Consider the following 19,722-nt stretch of genomic DNA (forward strand, 5'->3'; position numbering starts at 1 on the left):
ACCAGAAATGGAGGTAAGCCTCTGGTGCTGGGCTTTCTGGAGTCCACTGGAAGCCCAGCCCAAGCGGACAGGTGAGGTGAGGGAAAACGGAGGTGCTCTGGCTCTGACATGGCACCTGCAGACACACTGAGAGCTGAGAGCCACATTCACGTTCAACCATCCTTTATTCACTGGCTTGTCTTCCCAAGCCTAGGTCAGGAACCAAACCACATTTCCCAGCCTGCTGTGCAAGGTTCCGTCCATCCTAGAAGTCACAGCCATCCACCCATTCAGTGAGGTCTTTTCTCTGGCAGTGATGCCTCCAGGCCTCCCTGAGGATGGAGAACAGGGAAGAGGAGAGATCACATCAGCTGCAGTTGCCAGTCACTGCCTAGAGAAGAACAGGAAGGAGAGTGTGGGCTCTAAACCAGAAGTGAGGAAGGAAAGGGGTTTGTTCCCTGCTGCTGCCCACCAGTCCTAACCATACCACCACGGCGGGGCTCCAGGCCAAGTTACTTACCAGTAACCCAGACCCTGAGGCTGTTGGATGATCTTCATGGCACAGATAACGGTATCCTTGAGATTAGGATTCAACAAATCTGGGGTGATAGGCAGAGAAACACAATGAGAGAGCAGGAGACATCCAGGGGTATGTGTGTCTGTGTGTATCTGTCTGTCTCTCTCTCTCCACACACACACACACACACACACACACACACTCCACCCCCCTAAATCCAATCCTGTCTCAACCACTCTAGAAGCACAGGTACCACCCCATCCCTCTCCCCCTCTGTCAGAAACAATCCTCCCTCCAATCCTACAGCCCTAAGGCAGTCTCCTATCTGGGACCCCAATTCAGACTGATGGAAGGCCTACCCTCATCCCTTGTCCCACCTCCCTCTCCTCCGTGGGCCCAGCCTGATGTGGGGGAACCCTCACTCAGAGATTGGGGTAGCAAACTAAACTGGAAATGAAACAAAAGCTAATGCAGGGCCTGACTCCTGCCAGCCCTGGGCCCAGACCCAGCTACCTGAGCAGTGCATCCGGCACACGTTGGGGACGTTCGGGGTGAGGTTTCTGCACCACCTTCGGCTGCTGATCTGGAAGATCCCGTTGTTGGTGCTCCCATCAGCCTCGTGGTCCACAGCAGCTGTGTTGAAACCGCTTGTGAAATAAGCAAGGCAGACCCCTGCATAGGGCAGAGCACAGGCATGGGGGTCAGACGGTTACGGCCACCCCAGACCAGGGTGCTCACTGCACAGGTCCCACGCTGGCTCCACTGAGCCTCGCCTGCCTGATCAAGGTGATTGGGGCAGGTGCCCTCCTACCTGCTTTGCAAACCAATCAATCAATCGAGGCTTAGAGGTGCACAGCGACTCACCCAGGGTCCCATCCAGCTACCAAGTAGCATGGGTCGGGGCTGGTCTCAGGCCTCTTGACTTTTAGCCCAGCAATCTTCCCACTATCTCATCGTTCAGCACGTAGTAGGGCCCAATAAATTTGTTGAATGAATCTACAAGTGCTAAATCTTCACCCAGGCTGCAGTGTATGGTGTGATCTCAGCTCACTGCAGCCTCTGCCTCCCAGGTTCAAGAGATTCTCCTGTCTCAGCCTCCCAAGCAGCTGGGATTATATGTACCTGCCACCATGCCCAGCTAATTTTTGTATTTTTAGTAGAGATGGGGTTTCGCCATGTTGGCCTGGCTGGTCTCGAACTCCTGACCTCAGGTGATCCACCTGCCTTGGCCTCCCAAAGTGCTGGGATTACAGGCCTGAGCCACTGCGCCCAGCCTACAAGTGCTAAATCTTCAGTAACAAGATTAGGAAGACCCAGGTGGAATCTATAGAGGGTGCTGGACCTGTTGGAAAGATGAGCCCCGGCGTGACTGCCCTTCCCACATGGCCATCTAAAACTGCCACCAGCTTGAAAAGTTTGGCATGACTGCTCTGTTCGGTTTGTCTTTTCTAATTTCAGAATGAATGTCTGATCCTTGTGGCCATAGTTAAGTTTAGGGGACTGAGCTGCTTGTCTCCTTTGACCCTGACTTTAGCAGCAGGGGAAAATGAAGGGGTGACTCCAATTTGGTTGCCTGCTGCCTGCCTACTGCGTGTTTAACTCAGTGCCAGCTGTTCTCTACCTGCCATCTCAAATCATCTTCGGTTTACAGAAGGCCTCTAAAAGCTCCCGAAGCCACAGCCCTTGAATGAGAAGGAGAGAGGGAGGGAAAGAGGCAGGGAGGTGTGGGGAAGCCAGGGCCAGCCAGGAAGAGGGGTTCTCACAGTCAGCCAGGCTGTATCCCCGGTATCCGTCCAGCCCGAAGTCATGTAGCACTCTGGCCAGTTCACAGCGACTGTAGACCTTGGCCTCACTGGAGGGTAGCAGGCAGCTGAGCAGAGAGACCAGGGCCAACAACATGATCCCAGCTGGGCACCACCGCCTTCCGAGAGCCCTGCTCCGGGCTTCTATGCCGGCGGCAGAGGTGGAGCCACCACCACTCTGGCCCACAGCTGAGCTTTGGGACGACAGGCAGCTCAGCAGCCTCCGCGGCGCACTCACAGAAGGAGAAGAAACAGGGCTTGAGTGCACCCCTGGGAAAGGGGAGAGGAGAGAAGGGGTGGGCAGAAGGCCAGGCTCCAGGAGCACGTATCAGCCCCCTTGCATTCCTGATCAGCATCAGCCCTGCCCCGAGACCAGCCCCTGTCCTTCCCCATCCTGCTTCACACCACCCAGGCCACAAACAGGAAAACTAACCTACTGTAAGCTCCGTATTACACGTTACGGATTATTTAGTCCTGAGGCCCAAGATTTTACAACTAGGAAGGGGCAAAATTTGGATGGAGACAAAGTTCTATAAATCCAAAGCCCCACTGAGCAGATGCTCCCGGAGAGGGTGGCCAGGCGGTGTGTTCACGGGTCTGTCAGCCCAATTGTCAAGGGACAGCCCTTCTGGCATTGACCCTCCATCTCCAGATCTTAACTGAAACAAGGTCTCCCCCAGAACACTGCTCCCCTATAGCCCGCTCAAGGGGAAGCTGCTCTTTCTCCACACACAAGACCCCGAGATGTCCCGAGAGTCTCCTCCACCCCCACCACCCCTTCTAAACCATAACCTGCAAAAAGCCCTTCTCCCTGGAAGCCCAGCCTGCCTGTCTGGTTTGACCTCCCTGCCCTGTCATCATTGGCTGTGTGTGGCCAGTCCCCCAAATCACGGAGGACATTAGCACCTGGGTGTCACAGCCTCAGGGCTCCTTCATGTCCGCAGACCTAGTCCCCTCTGGCTCCACTGTGTCTCAGCCAGTCCCTCCCCTGCCCTGGTCATCCCTGCTTCTTGTCCTCACCCGCATTTCTCCACTTCTGTGAGCTCCTATCCCACTGCCCACCACCTCTGACAAGCCTTCCCATGCCTCTCTTGACCTCTGCACCTCCACACCTGCTCTCTGCCTTCACAGAGTCAAAAAGTGAAAGAGTTGTACAAACTCTTGTTTGTGCCAATGGGTGTCCCTGGTCTCCAACCTCCACGGGACCTTGAATGCCACCGAGGATGACAAAGTGGTTGAGGGCATGGCTTTGCAGCAAGGTTTGGCTTGGTCCCCCCCTCTGCTCCTTGCTCCATCTCTGACTTTGGGCCCTCCCTGAGCCTTGTTTCTTCCTCTATAAAATGAGGACGTGAGTAACACCTGCCTCGTATGATTGTTGGAAGAATAAATGAGAAAAGGCGTGGGCACAGCTTAGCTCTTGGCACTGAAAATAAGTGAGTTGTTGTTTCTGTTATGAACTACAACTAGCCCTGGTACTCGCGCTTGTCTCTGCTCAGATTTCTCTCTCGCATTTCCCTCACAGGAAATGAAAACCCTCGGTATTGTCCTTGAGCAAGCCACACTGTCCCACCCCTTGGCTCCCAGAACGAGATCTCGTCTCCTGCTGCACTAAGAAAAGCAAGGTGCCCACTTGTGGAGTTTCTTCCTCTTTCTGCCTTAGCCCCGCTCACTTGCAAACTCATCAGTAGCCTCCTCGCCCTCATCTCCACCCCATCATTGTTTGGGTGCGGGGCCTCCGCTGCCATGCAGGCCCATCTTCCCTCCAAGCTCTAGATTTGTCCTTCATCTCCAAGCCTTGCTCCATCCGTTGTCCCTCCTCTCCTGGCGCACTAGCACCATTCCCCTCCTGCTCCTTCTGCCCCTGCTCGTAGAGACTTTCTCAGTCTCCAGCTTCTAAATGCCTTCCCTCAAGTCTCATGCTGACTGGTACTCCCTTGTCTCTTTCCCCCTCTTCTCGCCCAAACTCCTGGGGAAAATTACCGCTTTCTCCCCTCCCATTTGTTTTCCAACCTGGTGAATTGACCTCCCTGCCACCACCGCGCGCTGAAACTGCTCTGCGGGTCCAAGGAGGCCCCCTTCGGCTCTGTCTTATGGGAGCTCTCAGCCGCACTCATGCTGTCCCCCACCCCCTGTTGAAAGGCTTGCCTCTCCTGGTTTCCATGATGCTCCCCTCTCCCAGGTTTCCTCCTCCCTCTCTGGCTGACTCTCCTCCTTATCCTCCGTGGAATCCACTTCTGCCCAGGCCATAAACGCTGATCTGCTTTCCAAGGCCTTCCTGCCTTGAGCCCTCTTCTCTTCCACTTTGAGGAAACCCTCTGGGCAGCCCTGCTGTTAGCCACCGCCTGCAGGCTGGCGACCCCTGTGGCATCTTCCCCAAGACCTCAGAGGCAACTACTGGCTGGACACTTCCACTTGAATGCCCTGCAGGCACCTCAAACTCAGCACATCTAAACAGAACCACTGTTCCCATCAATACCTGCTTCTGCCTTGTGACTTTCCTTACGTGCTTTAAAACATGATAGGCCACCCATTTACCCAAACTGGAAATATGGATGTCATTCTTCACTCCTTCCCCATGACATCTTTCACCCAGTTCCAACCAATCAGTCCCAATGTCCTGTGGATTCCACCTTCCCTCCGAGAGCGCCGTCCTTTCCTAGGTTCACACCTCCATCCAGGCTCCCTTCATGGTCTTCTTGTATCGTGTCTCGACCACTCTTCCAAGCTATTCTATACACATCTATCAGAACAAATTGTTAAATGAAAAGCCCAGCCCTGTGACACCTTGGATGGCTCCCACCGTCACTGCCCCTTGGAGGTCCACGCGGCCCTTCACGACCCTTCACAGCCCAGCCCTGCGGCCCACTCCCTCACTCACACGTTATGTTCCAGCAGTGCCACCTTGTTCTCTCACAATGACCTTGCTCTCTAGAACATTCACCCTGTCCTTTCCTCTACATGGTTAACTCTGACTCATACTTGAAGGGTCTCATCAGAGGTGTGTTCCCCAGTGAGAGTCTCCTGGCAGGCCACCCCCCCCACCCACACTCTCACACACCCGATCTTCCACCTCCTCTGTCACACCAGGCTGGAATAGATGTCAGTCTTGCCCACCACAAAGTTGACTTCTGAAGAACGGCGGCCGGTCTTATTTATCTGCATGTCTTATTTATTTGCAGAGTTGCTGGCATGGAGTAGCTGCTCTGTGGCTGCTTCTGAAACTCAAGTCCACAAAAGGTGTGGCCACAGGGACATGAGCCCTTCTCCTCACCGTGAGGAGAGTGAGAAGGAGGAGGCGGCCAACCTGGTGGAGTTTGTCAAGTCTTTGAACACTGTGCCAGGCCTTTCCCAGAGCTTTTCTAACTTAATCTCATCCAATCCTCTCAGCAATTGAAAGGAGTGGGATTAATATCCCTAAATTGTAGAGGAGGAAACAAAATTGACTGCTACACATGGACTGTTTTTGATTTTTTTTTTTTTTGGTAGAAAATTGACTTAAAAGGAATTCCATCCTGAGCATTTCACAGCAGCTCCAGAGTTTCTCTCTCTCTCTCTCTCTCTCTCTCAGCTGGTCATTCTTCCAGCCCAGGACACCCCCACCCTAACCACCACCTTGTTTTTCTCCACCCCTCTCTGGCCAGACCAACCCAGGGCCCCCGTTAACAGCCCCAGGAAGAAGGGAAAGGGGGCTCACTGATCAGGGGTGCTCCCGGCAGAGCTGAGACCATGGTGACAATGGCAGCAGCAGCAGTGGCCCAAAACCCTGCTTCGGCTCAGGATGTCCCCCACAACCTTGCCAGGGCCCCAGGCACCCGGTGTTAAGAGAACAATGGGGAAGGCAGGCTCCAGGCCAACGGAGGGCCTTCTAGAACTCCAGCTCTGTGAGCTCATCTTCCACAAACAGCTCCACCACGGAACTTTGACTAGCCCACCTGAGCCCCTCCACTCAGGGTCCAGAGGCAGAGCGGGATATCTAATCCCAGCCCCCCTTGCACACTTCTGCCCCCCCATACACACACGTACACACATGCACATACACGCGCACACACACACACACACACACACACTACACTGAGGGATGACACTTCCTCTCCAAACAGATCTTTCAGATGATTATCCAGGGATAGTGGTGGACACCCAGGGATGGTGATGGATGTACAGAGATGGTGATGGGTGCCCAGGGATGGTAGCAGGTGTGCAAGGACAGTGGCGCGTGTGCAAGGATGGCAGTGGGTGCCCAGAGATGGTGGTGTGTGTGCAGGGATGGTGGTGGGTGCACAGGGATGATGGTGGGTGCCCAGGGATGGTGATAGATGTGCAGGGATGGTGGTCGGTGCCCAGAAATAGTGGTGGATATGCCCAGAGACAGTGGTGGGTGTGCAAGAACAGTGATGGATGTGCAGGGATGGTAGTGGGTGCCCAGGGATGGTGGCAGATATGCAGGGATGGTGGTAGGTGCCCAGGCACAGTGGTGGGCATGCAGGGATGGTAGTGGGTGCCCAGGGATGGTAGTGGGTGCCCCAGGATGGTGGTGGGTGTGCAGGGATGGTGGCAGGTGCCCAGGCACAGTGATGGGTGTGCATGGATGGAAGTGGGTGCCTAGGGATGGTAGCAGGTGCCCCAGGATGGTGATGGATGTGCAGGGATGGTGGTGGGTGTTCAGAGACAGTGGTGGATGTGCAAGGATGGTGGTGGTGGGTGCCCAAGGCTGGTGGTGGATGTTCAGGAATGGCGGTGGGTGCCCAGAGGCAGAGGTGAGTGTGTAGGGATGGTGGTCAGTGTGCAGAAGTGGTGGTAAGTGCCCAAGGATAGTGGTAGATTCCCAGAGATGGTGATGTGTGCCCAAGGATTGTGGGGGATGTGCAGGGATGGGGGTGGGTGCCCAGGGATGGTGGTGGTTGCCCTCTGCTTTTCCAGGCTGCCCATCTCACCATGGAGCTCCTTTGAGTGCCAGAAAGTTCTTCCTTAATGCTGAGCCACAAGCCACCCCCTTCTCCACCTGGATGATGGCCATTCAGTGTGGACAGGTGCAGGGCAAAGGTTACACTATTGACCCTAAAACTTAAAGGACAGAGAAGTGGAAGGAAAGGGCATGTGGTGCCCACGTCTGTGTCCCGCAGGAGCCTGAGTCCCCCAGCACAGCAGCTAGAGCATAGGGTTTGGGGTCAGGCTGACCAGGGCTGAACGCAGGCGCTAGTGACTTCCAGCTGGATGACCTAGAGAAAACGGCCTCACCTTCTGTTTCCTTGATTCTCAAGCGGGGATGACAGCACCAACCTCGCAGGGTACTAGGAAGGCTCAATGAAACCGCAACAAAGTGCTTAGTACCCCAGGCGCTCAGTAAATAATAGTAATTACTACTAAGTGCAGAGCAGAGCCATGAAAGTGTCTGGTTGCACCACGTCCACCCTATCTGTCTGGGCCCCACCCCAGGACAACCAAGTTAAAATTGAGGGAGGGCCCAGCATCAGCACCAGTATTTCTTTTTCTTTTCTTTCATTTTTTTATTGAGGTAAGAACACTTAGTAGGAGATCTGCCCTCTTAACATATATTTAATGTGTAATCCATTATTGTTGACTGTACAGCAGCTCTCTTGAGCTCATTCATCTTGCCTGACTGGATTTTCTTTTTTTTCTTTTTTTCTTTTTTTGTTTTTTCTTCTTTTCTTTTCTTTTTTTTTTTTTTTTTGGAGATGCAGTTTCACTCTTTTGCCAGGCTAGAGTGAAGTGGCATGATCTCGGCTCACTGCAACCTCTGCCACCTGGGTTCACGCGATTCTCCTGCCTCAGCCTCCCGAGTAGCTGGGATTACAGGCATGCACCACCACGCCCGGCTAATTTTTGTATTTTTAGTAGAGACAGGGTTTCACCATGTTGCCCAGGCTGGTCTCGAACTCCTGATCTCAGGTGATCCACCCACCTCGGCCTCCCAAAGGGCTGGGGTTACAGTGTGAGCCACCGCACCCAGCCATCTGACTGGATCTTTATGCTCATTGATTAGTAACTCCCTGTTTTCTCCTCCTGCCAGCCCCTGGTGACCACCATTCCTCTCTTTGATTCCATGAATTTGACTATTCTAGGTACCTGATAAAAGTAGAATTATTTCCTTTTCTGTAACTGGCATATTTCACTTTGCATATTGTCCTTAAAGCTCATCCATATTGCTGCATATGTCAGAAATTTCTTCTTTTTTAAGCCTGAATAGTATTACACTTTGAGTGTATACCACATTTTCTTTATCTATTAATCTATGTGTGTTAGCTCATTTTGCATTGCTATAAAGGAATATCTGAGGCTGGGGAACTTAATAAAGAAAAGAAGTTTATTTGGCTCACAGTTCTGCAGGCTGTACAGGAAATATGGTGCCAGCATCTGCTGGGCTTCTGGGAGGCCTCAAGAAGGTTTTACTCATGGTGGAAGGTGAAGGGGAGCAAGCATGTCACACGGCAGGAGAGGGAGGGAGCAAGAGAGATGGAAGGAGATGCCAGGTTCTTTTAAACAACCAGCTCTTGCATGAACTAATAGGACGAGAGCTCACTCATTACCACGAGGCCAGCACCAGGCCATTTATGAAGGATCCACCACCATGACCCAAACACCTCCCAATAGGACCCACCTCCAACACTGGAGATCACATTTCAACATGAGATTTGGAGGAGACACATGTCCAAACCATATCACTGTGGATGGACACATGTTTCCACCTCTTGGCTTTTGTGAACAATGCTGCAATGAACATGTGATATGGTTTGGCTCTGTGTCCCCACCCAAATCTCAACTTGAATTGCAATCCCCATGTGTCAAGGGAGGAAGCTGTAAATCCCACGTGTCAAGGGAGGGAGGGGATTGGATCATGGGAGGGTTTCCCCCATGCTGGTCTCATGATAGTGAGTGAGTTCTCATGAGATCTAATGGCTTTCTGAGCATCTGACATTTCCACCGCTTGCACTTCTCTCACCTGCCACCTTGTAAAACGTGCCTGCTTCCCCTTTGGCCATGATTGTAAGTTTCCTGAGCCACCTCCACCAGCCATGTGGAAGTGTGAGTTAATTAAATCTCTTTCCTTTATAAATTACCCAGTTTTGGGTATTTCTTTATATCAGTGTGAAAATGGACTAATACAGTAAATTGGTACCAATGTAGTGGGGCACTGCTGTAAAGATAACTTGAAAATGTGAAAGCAATTTTGGAACTGAGTAACAGGCAGAGGTTGGAACAGGTTGGAGGGTTCAGAAGAAGACAGGATGGTGCGGGAAAGTTTTGAACTTCCTAAAGATTTGTTGAATGGTTTTGGCCAAAATGCTGATAGTGATATGGACAATGAAGCCCAGGCTCAGGCAGTCACAGATAGAGATGAGGAACTTATTGGGAACTGGAGCAAAGGTCACTCTTGCTATGCTTTAGCAAAGAGACTGGTGGCATTTTGACCCTGCCCTGGAGATCTGTGGAACTTTGAACTTAAGGGAGATGATTTAGGGTATCTGGCAGAAGAAATTTCTAAGCAGCAAAGCATTCAAGATGTAACCTGGGTGCTCTTAAAAGCATTTAGTTATACGCATTCACAAAGAGATGGTTTGGAATTGGAACTTATGTTTAAAACGGAAGCAGAGCATAAAGGTTTGGAAAATTTGCAGCCTGACCATGTGGTAGAAAAGAAAAACCCACTTTCTGAGGAAGAATTCAAATGAGCTGCAGAAATTTGCATAAGTAACCAGGAACCAAATGTTAGTAGCCAAGACAATGGGAAAAATGTCTCCAAGCATGTTAGAGATCTTCAAGCCAGCTCCTCCCATCATAGGCCTGGAGTCCTAGGAGGAAAAAATAATTTTATGGGCAAGGCCCAGCACCCTGCTGCTCTGTGCAGCCTTGGCACTTGGTGCCCTGCATCCCAGCCACTCCAACTCCAGCCAGAGCTAAAAGGGGCCATGGCTTCAGAGGGTACAAACGCCAAGCCTTGGTGGCTTCCACATGGCGTTGGGCCTGCAGGTGCACAGAAGTCAAGAATTGAGGTTTGGGAACCTCCACTACATTTCAGAGGATGTATGAAAACACCTGAATGTGCAGACAGAAGCCTGCTGCAGGGGCGGAGCCCTCATGGAGAACCTCTGCTAGGGCAGTGTGGAAGGGAAATGTGGGGTTAGAGCCCCCACACAGAGTCCCCACTGGGGCACTGCTTAGTGGAACTATGAGAAGATCACTGTTCTCCAGACCCCAGAATGGTAGATCCACCAAAAGCTTGCACTGTGCAACTAGAAAAGCCACAGACACTCAATGCCAGATGGTGAAAGCAGCTGAGAGGGAGGCTGTACCCTGCAAAACCAGAGAGGCAGAGCTGCCCAAGACCACGGGAACACACCTCTTGCATCAGCATGACCTTGATGTGACACATAAAGTCAAAGGAAATTTTGGAGCTTTGAGATTTAATGACTGCCTAGCTGGGTTTTGGACTTGCATAGGGCCTGTAGCCCATTTGTTTTGGCCAATTTCTCCCATTTGGAATGGAAACATTTACCCAATGCCTGTACCCCCATTGCATTTACTGTTTTAGCCAATTTTCACACTGCTATAAAGAAATACCTGAGACTGGGTAATTTATAAAGGAGCAAGGTTTAATTGACTCACAGTTCCGCATGGCTGGGGAGGCCTCAGGAAACTTACCACCATGGTGAAATGGGAAGTAGGCAAATCTTATATGGTGGCAGGCAAGAGAAGTGCAAGCAGGGGAAGTGGCAGATGCTTAGAAAACCATTAGATCTCATGAGAACTCTGGCTGGGCACGGTGGCTCGTGCTTGTAATCCCAGCACTTTGGGAGGCCAAGGCAGATGGATCGCTTGAGACCAGGAGTTTGAGACCAGCCTGGCCAACATGGCAAAACCCCATCTCTACTAAAAATACAAAAAAAATTAGGTGTGATGGCGTGCACCTCTAATGCCAGCTACTCAGTAGGCTGAGGCAGGAGAATCACTTGAACCAGGGAGGCAGAGTTTACGGAGAGCTGAGATCGTGCCACTGCACTCCAGCCTGACTCAGTTTAAAAAAAAAAAAAAAAATCTCATGAGAACTCACTCACTATCAAGAGAACAGCCTGGGGGAAACTGTCCCTGCCCCATGATCCAATCACCTCCCTCCCTACCTCAACACATGGGGATTACAGGTCCCTCCCTCAACACCTGGAGATTAAAATTGTAGATGAGATTTGAGTGGGGACACAGAGCCAAACCATATCAACATGGGAGTGCCAATATCTTTTGGAGATCGTGATTTCAATTATTTTGGATAAATACCAAAAAACAGGATTGCCGGATCATATGGTATTTTTAATTTTTTGAGGAATCTCCATACTATTTTTTTTTTTGAGATAGAGTCTTACTCTGTTGCCCAGGCTGGTACTGCAACCTCCACCTCCTGGGTTCAAGCAATTCTCTGCCTTAGCCTCCTGAGTAGCTGGGATTACAGACACCTACCACCAGATAATTTTTGTGTTTTTAGCAGAGACGGGGTTTCACCATCTTAGCCAAGCTGGTCTTGAACTCCTGACCTTGTGATCCACCCACCTCAGCCTCCCAAAGTGCTAGGATTACAGGCGTGAGCTACCACGCCCAGCCTCCATACTGTTTTTCATAACAGCAGCACAATTTTGTATTCACACCCATAGTGCACAAGGGTTTCACCACCAGCACTTGTCTTAGTTTTTTTTTTAAGTAATAGCCATCCTGACAGGTATGAGGTGATATTTCATTGTGGTTTAGTTTTGCATTTCCCTGGTGATTAGCTATGCTGAGCATTTTTTCAAACACCAGTTGGCCATTTGTATGTCTTCTTTGAAGAAATGTCTATTGGCATCAACATGTCTTTAAAGCTTCCCAGATGACTCCCATATGCAGCCAGTCTTCAGGCTTTACTGGAGGTGGGGGAGGGGAGAGCTTTGTACTTGAGTTAGAAACCCCAGTTCAATTTCTTGCTCTGTCCCAACTGGCTAACTAGTCTTGGCAAGATAGCCTCCACTTCCCATCATTGAAATGGAGTCATTACACTGCCCTGCCCACTGTAACCTTGAGCGCTGTACTTCATCTCCCCAAACCACGTTTTCCTCCCCTGTAAAATGGAAATAATAATCATCCGTCCCTCTTAGGGTGGTGGTGAATCTCAAGTGTCTCAATGCATGAAGATGCTTACCACTTGGAGCAGTACATTTTAGCTATTGTTTTTATTGCCTGGCCCTTGGTGGTGATTCTGTCTGGTTGAGTTTTGGGGGTTTTACTGCATCTGCCTGCTTTTACTATTTTATTGCTTCTTTTTATTGAGTAATCTTTCAGCTTATTTTATTTTATTGTATGTTTTGTTATTTCCCACTTGACTTTCACTTTTAAATGGGGAATAAGAAACAGAAGCTCAAAAAGAACAGTTATGAGGGCAGACGAGGCCCCAGTTGGAGATCAGCAAGTCTTTATTTCCCTGCTGAGCTCTGCACAGTGTTTCCTACCCCCAAAGTGAGCTCAGATTCTTGACCACATCCCAGAAGAGATACTTCTCTGCTCTCTCCAAGTTTGAGTTCTCCATCAGCCTCTCTTACATGCCTTGTCCTCGGGCCTGGCAACACTTTAGAAAAACTACTGACTCCTGGGTCCCATCCCAGGCCATTTACACCAAAATCTCTGGGGGTAGAACCCAGGCATCAGTATGTTTGTAATGTTCCCAAGTGATTCCAAAGTGTAGCCAGGGCTCAGAGCCACTTCCAACCAAACTCTTATAGTTCCCCTAAATGTGTGATGACATTTTGCATCCATGTCTTTTATGGGATCATATATTCACATATGTCAAAATTGCTCTTTCTGACCCAAATCCCTGGCTAGAATCTAGTCCTTCTTAAAGCACTGCTGAAGCTTGACATCTCCCTCTGGACTCCTTGGGCTGACTTAGTATCCAGTGGTACATTCTTGTACAGTATCCAGTGCTAACTTATAATCTCAGCACATCCCACATGCTCTCGGTTCTTCTTTCTCTATCATTCCCACCAGACTAGCAAATGCCTGATTTGTGTATCTCATGTCTATTTTCCCAGCATCAAGAACAAAGATTTTTAGATGCTGGGTGAGTAAAGAAATGAAGAAATGAATGAAAATCATCTAGTTAGTTGATTCAGAAGAAACTTAGCCCAGAAGACTTGGTCAGAAAAGTCCTCAGGCTGGCCACAAGGAATGTGCCAGGGTCACTGTGGGCAAAGAGAGAATGCATCCTCCTCTGGCTAGGCAGAGAGAGCCTAAAGGCCACAGATCAAGACTCTCACCTGATCCACCTCAAATTTAGTGCATTGAAAACAGAATTCACCTCTTCCCCATGAGCTGTTCCCTGCTCTTTTCATCAGTGGGCACAGTACATGGGAGTAGTCACGTGGCATTGATGACAGGAGGACTGCGGTGTGTAAAGCCACTTATTCCTACACTAGTCTCACACCACTGTATTCCTTTAGTGTTGTGTCTCCTTTATTATTCTATCTTATCCTGTGTGATGGTTAATTTTATGTGTCCACTTGACTGGGTCACAGGATATTTGGTCAAACATTTTACTAGGTGTTTCTATTCTGGGTGCTTTAGATGAGATTAACATTTTAATTGGTAGATTGAGTAAAGCAGATTGCCCTCCCTAATGTGGGTGGTCCACATCCAATCCGTTTGAAGTCCTGAATAGAAGAAAAGACTCACCTTTCCCAAGTTAAGAGAGAATTCCTCCTGCCTGCCTGCCTGCCTTCCAACTAAGACATCACCTTTTGTTTCCTGCCTTCAGTCTCAAATTGGAATATTTGGCTCTTCCTGGGTCTTGAGTCTGTCGGCCTTCAGACTGGAAGTACAACATCAGCTCTCCTGGGTCTCCAGTTTGCCCTCTCACTCTGCAGATATTGGGATTTGCCTCCATAATTGCATAAGCCAATTCCTTATAATAAATTTCCCTTGGCCAGGTGCTGTGGCTCCCACCTGTAATCCCAGCACCTTGAGAGGTGAAGGCAGGAGAACTGCTTGAGGCTAGGAGTTTGAGACCAGCCTGGGCAACAAAGCAAGACCCCCATCTCTACAAAAATGAAAAATAAAAAATCAGCTGGGCACAGTGGCATGTGCTGTAGTCCCAGCTACTCAGGAGGCTGAAGCAAGAGGATCCTTGGGCCTAGGATTTCAAGGCTGCAGTGAGCTATGATGGTGCCACTGCACTCCGGACTGGGTGACAAAGCAAGATCCTGTCTCAAAAACAAAAATTGAAAATTGAAAAATATATAAAAACTCTGTCTATATATATATAGATTGGTAAGTAGGTACACAGATAATAGATAGATAGATAGACACAGATACATAGAATGATATGGTTCAGCTATGTCCCCATCCAAATCTCATCTTGAATTGTAGCTCCCATAATCCCCACTTGTCATGGGAGGGACCAAGTGGGAGGTAATTGAATCACAGGGGCGGGTTTTTCCCATGCTGTTTTCATGATAGTGAGTAAGTCTCATGAGATCTGACGGTTTTATAAAGGGCAGTTCCCCTGCACACACTCTCTTGCCTACTGCCACGTAAGACAAGACTTTGCTCCTCCTTCGCCTTCCACTATGATTGTGAGCCTTCCCCAGCCATGTGGAACTGTGAGTCCATTAAACCTCTTTTTCTTTATAATTACCCAGTCTCAGGTATTTCTTCATAGCAGCATGAAAATGGATGGAAAGATAGATAGCTAGATACATACATACATACATACATACATACATACATATCCTGTTGGTTCTGTTTCTCTGGAGAACTCTGACTTATATACCACTCATGTGAAGTTGGTAGAAAATTATTTGTTGATAGATGATATAGATAGATAGATAGATAGATGATAGATAGATAGATAGATAGATAGATAGATAGATAGATAGATGATAGATAGATAGATAGATAGATAGATAATAGATAGATAGATGATAGATAGATAGATAAAATAGATAGATAATAGATAATAATAGAAAAAAGATAGATAAATAGATAATAGATAGATAGATAGATAGATAAAAAAGATAAAAGATAAAAAAAAAAAAAAAAAAGATAGATAGATAGATAAGATAAAATAGATAGATAGATGATAGATAGATAGATAGATAGATAGATAGATAGATAGATGATAGATAGATAGATAGATAGGCAGACATCCTGTTCTGTTTCTCTGGAGAAGCCTAACTTATACACCACTCATGTGAAGCTGATAGAAATTATTTAACAGCTACCAAGATCCTCGATTCATGTGAATTTCCTTCCTGGACCTGGTGCCACTATAGGCTGACATTCTTCCTTTCCCTCTTGTGATTTGTGGCTTCTACAGTCTGAGGCAGTGGGCTGAGAGCAGCAGACCTGGGGGGAGGCCTGATTTTACAGAACCTACCAGCTCTGTGAGCTTGGTGCATTAATTAACTTTGCTGACCCTCAGTATCCTCCCTGTAAAATGAAGAGAACTGCCACCCCAGGAAGGTGTGGAGGGGATTCATGAGATAACATGCAAAACATTTCACACAGTACCTGACACCAGACACTCAATACAAGATTGCTTATATTATTATTTTAGGGGTGAGGAAACAAAGAAACTATACTTTTGAGAACTGCACTTGAATTGTCAAAAAAGCCTCTGAGTAAGGACCTAAAGGATATTGCGAAGTTAAAACAGCATGAGCTTGTTTCAACTGATCAGAGGCCTTTTCCTCATACAAGTTTATGCTATCTTGGCTTTCATTGTAGTGGCAAGATCTCTGGATAAGCAGGGAATTACTCTTCTTGCATTCATTTTCTTGGACTTATATCCTAAGGATTTTCTCTCAAGGAAACTGACATCACCTTAAAAAAAATCAATCTTGGAAAAAGTGCTTGTTCATCCTTTTGATACTCCTCATTCCCACCCCGATCTCCTTCTGAGTTCAGAGCTGGTTCTTCCATATCTGTTCCCACTACTCTGGTTGATGCCTTCTTCGTATCTTACCTGGGACTGCAGTCATTTAACTGGCCTCTCTACATCACGGGGCTCTTTCTAAATGACAGGGCTGAATGCACCATTCCCCATTTCTAAACCTTTCAGTGGGGCTCTGTCACTAGCAGAACTGGGCCAGCCCACTCAGTCAGAAACCCAGATGGACCTCCATGATCTGCCCTCTTCACCCCGCAGCCTCACCTCCCAACCCCTGGGCCCTGGAAGTTCCAAACAACCAATTCTTCCCCAGACATATCTGTCTAAAAGTTCTTCCTCATTTGGCAACAGATAACTTTGTCTCATCCTTCAAAATCAACCCAGTGTCACAACTTTTGCAGAAGGAGCTAATCCAACACTCTCTGCCTCCTGAACACCCCGCCCCCTCACCTATTTGCTTGCCGCTGCACCTTGAGCTTATTCCTATCATAGAATTACCACATTACACTATAGTTTGTGATGTACGTGACTATGGCCCTATCTGTGAGCTCTTCCAGAGCTAGGAGTACATTCTATTTATCTCTGTATTTCCTTGACCTATTAATGGGTGAGGCACACAGAAGGCACTGAAGAGATGTTAAGCAAATACATTTAAAAATGCACAGGTTGGGGATGGAAGAAGATGAATGTAACTGTAAAGGGGTAGTACAAGGGGGAGCTTCGTGGTGACGGCATAGTTTTTATCTGGATTGGAGTGGTGGGTATACAAATCTACACATGAGGCCGGACAGAGTGGCTCACACCTATTAATCCCAGCACTTTGGGAGGCTGAGACGGGCAGATCTCTTGAGGTCAGGAGTTTGAGACCAGCCTGGCCAACATGGTGAAACCCCATCTCTACTAAAAATATAAAAATTAGCCATGCTAATGGGAGTCCGAGGTGGGAGTAATCACTTGAACCTGGGAGGCAAAGGTTGCAGTGAGCAGAGATCCCACCACTGCACTCCAGCATGGGCGATGGAGCAAGACTCTGTCTCAAACACACACACACACACACACACACACACACACACACACATCTACACATGTTATAAAATGGCATAGAACTATATACACATTGTAGCAATGTCAGTGTCCTGACAGTGTTATTACACTATAGCTGTATAAGACGAAACCACTGAAGGAAATTGGATGAAGCATATGCAGGATCTCCCGGTGCTATTTTCACAACTTCTTGTGAATCTATAGTTACTTTTAAAAAAAGTTGGCCAGGCACTATGGCTCACACCTGTAATCCCAGCACTTTGGGAGGCCAAAGCAGGCGGATCACTTGAGGTCAGGAGTTCAAGGCCAGCCTGGCCAACATAGCGAAACCCCATCTCCACTAAAAATACAAAAATTAGCCAAGCATGATGGCTCATGCCTGTAATCCCAGCTACTCGGGCGGCTGAGACAGGAGAACCGCTTGAACCAGGAGGCAGAGGTTGCAGTGAGCCAAGATGGCACCATTGCACTCTAGCCTGGGCAACAGACAGAGCAAGACTCCATCTAAAAAAAAAAAAAAGGAAAAGAAAAATTTTCTTAGAAAGGAAAAACACACACAAAGGCCAGTTTTACTGTTCCGACTAATCTAATAAAACAGTTGGAAGTAAGGGGCTGTCAAAGTCTAATTTAATATTATTTAAAATTGGTTAGAAGGTGAATGATTACAACAGAAACATAACCCAAGTGCGCTTCAACATGCAGCTGTTTTAATCTGGTTTGAGTTGATGTTTAAAAAGAAAAAAAAAAGAAAAAGAAAAAAAACATGGTTGTTTTAGAATTATAACAAGTTTCTGCTCTGAAGACCTTTCCACCAGTGCCTAAGTGCTTAGGGCCTTGAGTAGAGTGAAGTAGGTCAGTGCTGCTGTGGGTGCTGAACAAGGTCAGCAATGATGAATCACCTGAGAGAAACATACAGCTGCACCTACGGTATCTGACCACATAGAGGCTGAATGGGTGGAAGAAAACTGCTGGGCTGACCCACAACTCTGGGAAAACCTAAAACTCTGAAACTGTGTCCATAGCAACTTGGAATCTGTGAAAAGCCACAGGTGCTAAAAAGTGAGGTTTTGAGTGGATTGACACCTTCAAAAGCTAAAGGCCTCTAGAAACCCAGAGCCTCTAAAACCTGAAAGTCCTAGCAACCAGGTTGGGCTAACAACCTAACAACTTCAAGAGCCTAGATCCATAAGAGCCTAGGGCCCCTAGAAACTGATGTCTCTAATAACTTGGGGCCTTCGAGAAACATAAAGCTTTTAATAAATTGAAAATCTGAATAACCTGGGGCTTTTAACAACCCAATACCTATAATAAACTGAAACTCTTAGCAACTTGGGTTGCCTAGCAACCTGGGGGCTCTAATTATCAGAGACTCCTAGCAACCAGAGAGATTGTACAACCTGAGGGCCCTGTACACATCCAACCCTGGACCCAGACTACCTCTCACTCTTGCAGTAGCTGCCGCTGCATCTTGAGAAGCAGTGTGATCTAAGAGACAGAGCTGGAATTGGAAACCAAAGACGCATGTTTAGCGTTCTGACTTTGCCACTTACTAACCATATATCCTGTGGCCTAAGCTCCCTGACCATCAGTTTCCTTACATATGAGAAAAGGCCGGGCACAGTAGCTCATGCCTGTAATCCCAGCACTTTAAGAGGCCAAGGTGGAAGGATTGCTTGAGGCCAGGAGTTCAACACCAACCTGGGCAACATAAAGAGACACTGTCCACAAAAAAAAAAAAAAAATTAATTAACCAGGTGCAATGGCACATACCTGGAGTCCCAGATATGCAGGAAGCTAAGGCAGGAGGATTTCTCAAGCCCAGGAGTCTGAGGCTGCAGGGAGCTATGATCATGCCAGTACACTCTAGCCTGGGCAACAGAGCGAGACCCTGTCTCAAAAACAAAACAAACGATCCAGTTATTAACATTTTAGTGGCTAAACAGTCATTTGCACTAACATACTTCCTGTGAATAAAACAGGTTAATCTGGATTTTAAAAATACACATTGTCCTTCGTTGGACTCAATAAAACTGTCATTTTTCATTAAAATAAATACGGCCTGTAAACACCTTTATTCGCCCCATTTGATTCTCAAGGTTGCAGGCGTGGGAAAGTGGAGTGAACACCAGGAAGATGCTCATCCCTGGTGCAGTCCAATGTGAGGACCAAGACGCCCAAGGGGAAACTGAAGACCTCCCAGGCTCACAGGAAGGGCCAGAGCAGGGACCAGATCGACCTTTCCAGAACATAACTGTGTACTCACACTGCTCTTGCCATTGACAGAGAGGGCACAAGAGAAAGCCTTTGACATGGGCCTGGAGTTGAGAGACAGTGAGCCTGGGTATTCTATGGGGCTTCTTATGGTGTGTGGAAGGGAAATCATATGCGGCTCTATGGGTGTATTCAACCCTCTGAACTTCTATGCCTTTCTCTGCAAAATGGGGAAAATGATATGCATCTTT

General features: G+C 48.2%; 1 protein-coding gene across 4 annotated transcripts; it reads right to left on the minus strand.

The window, feature by feature from the left end:
* SPACA3 (sperm acrosome associated 3) lies at positions 1-19,145 on the minus strand. 4 transcript variants are annotated; one of them, XM_030807919.1, is made up of 5 exons: positions 19,031-19,145; positions 2,260-2,568; positions 1,010-1,168; positions 500-578; positions 1-311 (listed from the first exon to the last, which is right to left on the minus strand). In XM_030807919.1, exons 1-5 carry the CDS (start codon positions 19,110-19,112, stop codon positions 245-247), a joined length of 696 nt encoding a protein of 231 aa, XP_030663779.1. In that variant the 5' UTR covers positions 19,113-19,145; the 3' UTR covers positions 1-244. The 4 variants fall into 4 exon arrangements, with proteins under 4 accessions (XP_030663779.1, XP_003279429.2, XP_030663781.1 ...); XM_003279381.2 differs by lacking the exon at positions 19,031-19,145 and adding an exon at positions 5,993-6,026 and having other exon boundaries at positions 245-311; XM_030807921.1 differs by lacking the exons at positions 2,260-2,568; positions 19,031-19,145 and adding an exon at positions 5,993-6,026 and having other exon boundaries at positions 245-311.
* Positions 19,146-19,722: the final 577 nt, after the last annotated feature.

This window comes from Nomascus leucogenys, unplaced genomic scaffold (genome assembly GCF_006542625.1).
Source record: "Nomascus leucogenys isolate Asia unplaced genomic scaffold, Asia_NLE_v1 Super-Scaffold_249, whole genome shotgun sequence".
Classification (NCBI taxonomy): Eukaryota; Metazoa; Chordata; class Mammalia; order Primates; family Hylobatidae; genus Nomascus; species Nomascus leucogenys.

Excerpts from the sequence above, each read along its gene's own strand:
- SPACA3 (XM_030807919.1), bottom strand. The coding sequence starts at position 19,112 with ATGATCATAGCTCCCTGCAGCCTCAGACTCCTGGGCTTGAGAAATCCT. Across the intron at positions 1,169-2,259 it reads GGGATACAGCCTGGCTGACT|GGGTCTGCCTTGCTTATTTC; the intron begins GTGAGAACCCCT and ends TGCCCTATGCAG. Across the intron at positions 312-499 it reads CCTCAGGGTCTGGGTTACTG|GGAGGCCTGGAGGCATCACT; the intron begins GTAAGTAACTTG and ends CTCCATCCTCAG.